At 46.7% G+C, this 7,497-nt stretch overlaps 1 protein-coding gene across 1 annotated transcript; it reads right to left on the minus strand.

The window, feature by feature from the left end:
• Positions 1–1,476: 1,476 nt before the first annotated feature.
• On the minus strand, positions 1,477–5,615 carry LOC135095664 (uncharacterized). The gene is made up of 4 exons (XM_063996648.1): positions 5,493–5,615; positions 3,386–3,511; positions 2,673–2,882; positions 1,477–2,277 (listed from the first exon to the last, which is right to left on the minus strand). Exons 2-4 carry the CDS (start codon positions 3,507–3,509, stop codon positions 2,099–2,101), a joined length of 513 nt encoding a protein of 170 aa, XP_063852718.1. The 5' UTR covers positions 3,510–3,511; positions 5,493–5,615; the 3' UTR covers positions 1,477–2,098.
• Positions 5,616–7,497: the final 1,882 nt, after the last annotated feature.

Genomic DNA, 7,497 nt, shown 5'->3' on the forward strand with positions numbered 1-7,497 from the left:
AGCTGCATCTGTCGCCCACACCTTTTTAAGAGATAGTGTGGCTATTGCAGGCATCTTTGAGGGGCGTGAGATGCGAGTGGTGTGTTGAAGTGGGAAACAATCATCTATGCTACTTTTACTATATTCTAAACTCATCACCCATTCCAGAGGTCATCACCCACTCTGAGGTTATTACCCACTCCAGGGGTCATCACCTACTTCAGAGGTCATCACTCACTCTGAGGTCACTACCACTCTGAGGTCATCACCCACTCCAGGGGTCATCACCCACTCCAGGGGTCATCACCTACTCCAGAGGTCATCATCCACTCTGAGGTCATCACTCACTCTGAGGGCATCATCCACTCTGAGGGCATCACCCTTCTATTCAGGTCATCACCCACTCTGAGGTCATTACCCCACTCTGAAGTCATCATCCACTCTGAGGGCATCACACCCACTCTGAGTGCATCACACCCACTCTGAGTGCATCACACCCACTCTGAGGACATCACCCACTCTGAGGGCATCACCCACACTGAGTCATAACCCACTCTGAGGTCATCACCCACTCTGAGGTCATCACCCGCTCTAAGGTCACCATCCACTCTGAGGTCGTGATCTACTCTGAGGGCATCAACCACTCTGAGGTCATCACCCACTCTGAGGTCATCACCCACTCTGAGGGCATCATCCACTCTGGGGTCATCGCCCACTTTGAGATCATGACTTACTTTGACGGCATCACTCACTCTGAGTTCATCAACCACTCTGAGTTCATCACCCACTCTGAGGTCATCACCCACTCTGAGGTCATTACCCATTCCCTCTCAGTGGCTCTTAGGGTGTCCAGGACCGAAGAGAACAACACGTGTCCTTGACCTGTGTCACCCATCCAAATGCTAACCAGACCCACCGTTGCTTAACCTCGCTGATCGGACGAGGAACGGTGCATTAAAATGGTCGTTGGCAAGAGACCTGCATCGATGCTGTAAAGGTTTGGTACAGTCCCACCTGCATGGCACTGGCATTGCAACACATGAACAGTAAGGGCTTCCCACTGCCATGAGAGCGATCAGGTGGCACTGCTGGTACTGCTGATTAAGTCTTATGGTGTTTTGCAAGTCCCAGTGCGTGTCATAATAACTCCTGTAATGGGGAACTCCTGTGCTGCTTACTCATTCTTTGTTTGGTTCGTCCCTTTGAGTGGTCAGTATGCCAGAGGACTTGAGGTTAAGGAAAGACGCAAAACAAAGAGGAGGAGGGTGCTGGCGATTACTCAGTATCCTACCACTACTGTAGACTTGCAGCGAAAGAACAGGATTGCTCGTGGATGGTACTGGAGTGTGGTAACTGAGGCCGCCAATGTATATATATATGTAGTGATTCTCATTTCATTACCTCAGTGTACTTGTGTGGTGTACAGAATGCCTGGATTGCCTGCATAATAATCATTAGAGAAATTTTATCACACTTCAGGTGAGAAAAAAAATTCGCTTTCAAGGTGACAGAGTTTATTTTTGTATCACAAGGTATAGAAACTAAAATTATTTACAACGATATTACTACAACTTTTTCTTCTTTTGTCTTGTTTATTTGTCTGTCTGTCTGCTTGTCCGTCTGTCTATCTGTCTTTCTGTCTGTTTGTATGTCTGTTTGTCTGTCTCTCTCTCTCTCTCTCTCTCTCTCTCTCTCTCTCTCTCTCTCTCTCTCTCTCTCTCTCTCTCTCTCTCTTGTGTGTCTGTCTGTGTCCCTTGTTCAATTATTTCTCCCTCCACTCATTTTTCCTTCTCTCCCTTCCTTTTTCCATCCTTTCTCTCTTTCCCTCCCTCCTTCTCTACTTCCCTTAATTTACATCTCAATTCCTCCTTCATTCCATCCTTCCTTATTCATCCTTCCTTTCTTTATTCCTTCCCTGTTTCATTCTTTTACCGTACCTTCATTCCTTCCTCCTTTTCCTCTCATGCCTCCTTTCTTTCCCTTCCATCGTTCTTTCCTTCTTTAACGATTACAACTTCCCTCCTTCCCTCCTTCAAACTCTTCCACTTCTTTATCCCTCCCTATATTACACCCTTTCTTCCACACCTATTCACTTCCTCCCGTCCCGCTCCTGCAGGTCTCAGCAACTGAATCCGGGCCAGGGGGAGTGCCACAGCCAGTCAGGGTAGCCGTCGAGCACATCCAGAGCCTCCGCCAGGTGGTGAGTGAAGTAGTTGCAGTTCCAGTACCCGACGCTGTAGTGGCTCATCATGAACCTCCAGCAGCTACTGTATCCAGGATAGCAGAAGCGAACCAGGTCTGACGGATGGAGGGTAGATGATTGTGTTAGGGGTGGTGGTGGTGGTGGTAGTGGTTGGTGTTAGATGTTGAAGTGTTTGAGTAGTGGTGGTATTTGTGGTGGTAGTTGTGGTGATAGTGGTAGTAGTAGTAGTAGTAGTAGCAGTAGTAGTAGTAGTAGTAGTAGTAGTAGTAGTAGTAGTAGTAATAGTAGTAGTAGTAGCAATTGTAGTAGTAGTAGTAGTAGTAGTAGGAATAGTAGTTAAGGATATTGGAAAGCAATTTCTTCAGACACACACACACACACACACACACACACACACACAAATATGACAACAGAAGTTACGTAATATTAAGAGAACATACAAAGACATTTTACAAATCTCTCTCTCTCTCTCTCTCTCTCTCTCTCTTACCACTGACGATGGTGTGCACCTCCTCCTTGGTTCTATTGGTCCTGCCCAGCTTGTACCAGTAGACGAGTGGGCCATTACAGCGGTCCTGGGCGTAATTGCGGTTGGTGTACTGTCCCGTAGCGGCGTAGGCCCAGTAGGCTCCCCGCGTGCCTATCCCAGAGTGGTACATACACGGTTGCAGCCTAAACACGTACAGCCACACGATACTTCCTGTTAGGGGACAAAAGTGAGGCTGTGGTGATGTGGTGGTGTGGTGGGTGCGTGGTGAAGCTGTGAGGGTTGTGTGGTAAGATTTTAGAGTATTTTGTGTGGTGGTGTGGTGGTGAGGTACAGTGGGGTGAGTGTGTAGTGGTGTGGTGGTGAGGTACAGTGGAGTGATGGTGTGTGGTGTGGTGTGGTGGTGAGGTGAGATGGAGTGATGCTGTGGCAGTGTAGTGGAGTGAGCATGGTGGTGTACCAATGTGGTGAAATCTGGCTATAGTGTATGTATAGTGTATACTCTGTAGTTCACCACACACCTGTCACAATAACCACACCTTATCCGCGCGCCGAGACAGGTGAGGGAGGCCGAGAGAGAGACAGTTGAGGGACGCCAAGAGAGACATAGAAGGATTTACCGAGGCCGAAAGGGAATTAGAACGATTTACAGAGAGAGAGAGAGAGAGAGAGAGAGAGAGAGAGAGAGAGAGAGAGAGAGAGAGAGAGAGCTTCACCTGTAGCCAGGGGAGCGTCGGCCCTGTAGGTGGACTCCATGCATCTCCCGCCCTTGCCAGCCAGCACCCCGGCCGCCCCCGCCGTCACCACCACCGCCACTACCGCCATCATCCGAACCGCCATGCCTAGAGAGAGAGAGAGAAAGAGAGAGTGAGTCAGTTCTATATCCCCTGAAATACAGTAGTGATGAATTTAGAGCTCTTTAAAAATACGGACGATAGATACGACTATGAAAACTATTAGTAATTTCTCAGAGACCATGTGATCCTCAACACACACACACACACACACACACACACACACACACACACACACACACACACACACACACACACACACACACACACTCACACAGACATACGTGAAAGAAAAAAAAATACACCCGAAGACGCACACACATGGAAAGACAAAACAAAGACATGGAAAGACAAAGACCTAACCTAACCTAACCTAACCTAACCTAACCTAACCTAACCTAACCTAACCTAATTTAACCTAACCTAACCTAACCTAACCTAACCTAACCTAACCTAACTAACCTAACCTAACCTAACCTAACCTAACCTAACCTAACCTAACCTAACCTAACCTAACCTAACCTAACCTAACCTAACCTAACCTAACCTAACCTAACCTAACCTAACTTAACCTAACCTAACCTAACCTAACCTAACCTAACCTAACTTAACCTAACCTAACCTAACCTAACCTAACCTAACCTAACTTAACCTAACCTAACCTAACCTAACCTAACCTAACCTAACCTAACTTAACCTAACCTAACCTAACCTAACTTAACCTAACCTAACCTAACCTAACCTAACCTAACCTAACCTAACTTAACCTAACCTAACCTAACCTAACCTAACCTAACTTAACCTAACCTAACCTAACCTAACCTAACCTAACCTAACCTAACCTAACTTAACCTAACCTAACCTAACCTAATCTAACCTAACTTAACCTAACCTAACCTAACCTAACTTAACCTAACCTAACCTAACTTAACCTAACCTAACCTAACTTAACCTAACCTAACCTAACCTAACCTAACTTAACCTAACCTAACCTAACCTAACTTAACTTAACTTAACCTAACTTAACCTAACCTAACCTAACCTAACCTAACGAAGACTCGCGCACACAACAACACAAGAGCGCACACGAAGACGCACACCAAAACACACACACACACACACACACACACACACACACACACACACACACACACACACACACACACACACACACACACACACAAACACACACACACACACACACACACATGCTTACTTATACTGACTTCTACATACTTACTTGTTGAAGCAGAGTGTGTATATTTCCAACAAAAGCGACATTTGTCATCTCTTTTTCACGGCAGCTGTTTTGGCGAGAGGTGCCTCTGACGTGTATCTTGGGTCGCCTTCTTCCTTTTTCACCCTCCACATCCCAATTTTAACAAAGAAGTCGTAGATATCAAGGTTTTTTTCATTATTTTTTGTCTTTTTATATCCAGTTCCCAGAGAGAGAGAGAGAGAGCGAGAGAGGAAGGGGAGAGAGGCTTAGATGAAGATAGGGAAAGGGGTATGAGGAATGAAGGAAGGAGTGAGTGGGGATGGGAAGGGCTGAGAAAGGAAGTGTGGCTAAATTTACACGTCACGACTTCTGGCCTATGATATTTTCCTACCAAGATCCTTTGAGTTGACATGTCGCTTTAGCTAAAAAAATAAATAAATAAATAAGAGAAAATAAATAAATAAATAAAGGGTAGGAAGGCTGCTTCATCAAGTGGGGAGCCGTCTGCACACACGCATGCACACGGAAACGCAAACACACGCAAACACACAAAAGGAAACACACACACACACACACACACACACGCGCGCGCAAGAAAGCACAAACAAACACACACGCGCACACAAACACCACAAACACAAACACACAAAAGGAAACACACACACACACACACACACACACACACACACACACACACACACACACACACACACACACACACGCACACACACGCACAGGAAAGTACAAACACGCACACAAACACAAACACAAACACACACGCACGCAACGCACAGAGCCAGCCGCCCTTACCTCACCTCACACCGGCTCACTGTTGACTCTTGCCTTACCCACCACCACCACCGCCACCACCACCGCCACCGCCACCACCACTACCACCACCACCGCCGCTGCTCTCATTGCTCCCCTCGGCGCCACTATTGCCTCGGCTGTGAGGTACTTAAGGCCGCATACAGGAGGCGACCGCGAGCCTCCGTCCCTCACATCCCCTCCCCTGTCAACAGAGAGAGAGAGAGAGAGAGAGAGATAGAGGGGGTGGGGGGGTTCAGAGTTTATGTTGCTCAGATCTGTTTGTCTCTACCTCAGTAATAAAAGCAAATTTTGTGATAGAACTATTAAAAAATCAAGGTATCTCACTGTAAAATAGTAAGATTAAAAATGGATAAATAAATGAATGAAAAGCAGTAAATTAAACAAAATAAAGATAAGGTAGAAGAGAAGAGCGAGGGAGGAGAAAGAGGAAGAGGAAGAGGTGAGATAGAACAAAAGAACGAGGGAGAGGGAGGAGAAAGAGGAAGAGGAAGAGGTGAGATAGAACAAAAGAACGAGGGAGAGGGAGGATAAAGAGAAGAGTAAGTGAGAAAGATAGAAAAGGAACGAGGGAGAGAAGGGTGGGAGGGAGAGAAGGGAGGGAGGGAGAGAGGGAGGGAGGGAGGACGTCATTTTAAGTGGTAGAGTCATCACCACCATTCAATCTCACGTCACAGGGACCGCTTAGCTGCTCATCTCTGTGCCGCGACACCTCCCGTACCCACACCTCCCCTGCCCACACCTCCTGCCCACACCGCTCCCTGCCCATTCCTCCCTCTATCCTTGGTGTTGAGTGGCAGTAGTGTAGCATAGAGACAGCTGATTCATGTGTTGTGAGATCAGTAGTGTGTGTGTATGTGTGTGTGTGTGTGTGTGTGTTATATGAGAGGCTCTGGCCATAATGAATGAGTAGAAAGAAATTAGGGGGATAAATAAAACAATAAGAAAGGTCTACTGAGAGTGTCTTCAGCAGCTTCAAAATAAGATTGAGGAAGTGTCAGTGCATGTGGGAATGTAAGAAAAGGTTCACTTCTCAATCTTTCCCTCCGTCCAGGCGTCACCAAACCCCCAGCGGACATTTTTCAGCAACTCGCCTTCAGATTCGCGATGTTCTGTCACCACCTCGTTTTGTATGACGGCGGCTGTCACGGTGTTCCTTCTTAGATAGTCACTTTCACACACACTGACTGCTACTTGTATCCCGGATGGTTTATTGCACCTTCCCTTGTGTTCTTGTTCTCGTGTAATCCTTCACACTATCACTCTCTTCCTCCTTCTTCTTCTACTTCTCTTCCTTTTCTTCCTTCTCCTACTTTTCCTCCTCTTCTTTATCCTTCTTCTCCGTCCTATTTCTCTATCCTTTCACCTTCACATTTTTCTCTACCCTAATAACCCTCCTCCTCCTTCTGCTGGTGCTGTGGTGGTGCTGTGGTGCTGTGGTGAGTGTGGTGAGTGTGGCGGGTGGCGAGGGGAGCGGCGGTGAGAGGAAGATGTAAATTAGGAAGTCATTGCTTGGTCACGGACGGTTTGGTGTCCTATTGAAAGCTCTCTCTCTCTCTCTCTCTCTCTCTCTCTCTCTCTCTCTCTCTCTCTCTCTCTCTCTCTCTCTCTCTCTCTATCTATCTATCTCTCTCTAAACGGTAGTGGTTAATTCTCATTTTCACACACTCATTAATCTCATATTCCCTCCTCACTCCCTCACCCACTCACTCACTCACTCACTTACTCACTCACTCACTCACTCACTCCTTCCCTCGCTCACTCACTCCTTCCCTCGCTCACTCATTCAATCACACTTAGTCAGTCATTCAGTCACTCAATTGCTCATTTATAGTTTTCCTTGTGTGTGTGTGTGTGTGTGTGTGTGTGTGTGTGTGTGTGTGTGTGTGTGTGTGTGTGTGTGTGTTTCAAGGAAGGAAGATTCGAACACACACGCACACAGACACACACGAGCACGTTTACTTTATTTATTCATTTGTTTTATTTA

This window comes from Scylla paramamosain, chromosome 3 (genome assembly GCF_035594125.1).
Source record: "Scylla paramamosain isolate STU-SP2022 chromosome 3, ASM3559412v1, whole genome shotgun sequence".
In the NCBI taxonomy this organism is placed as follows: domain Eukaryota; kingdom Metazoa; phylum Arthropoda; class Malacostraca; order Decapoda; family Portunidae; genus Scylla; species Scylla paramamosain.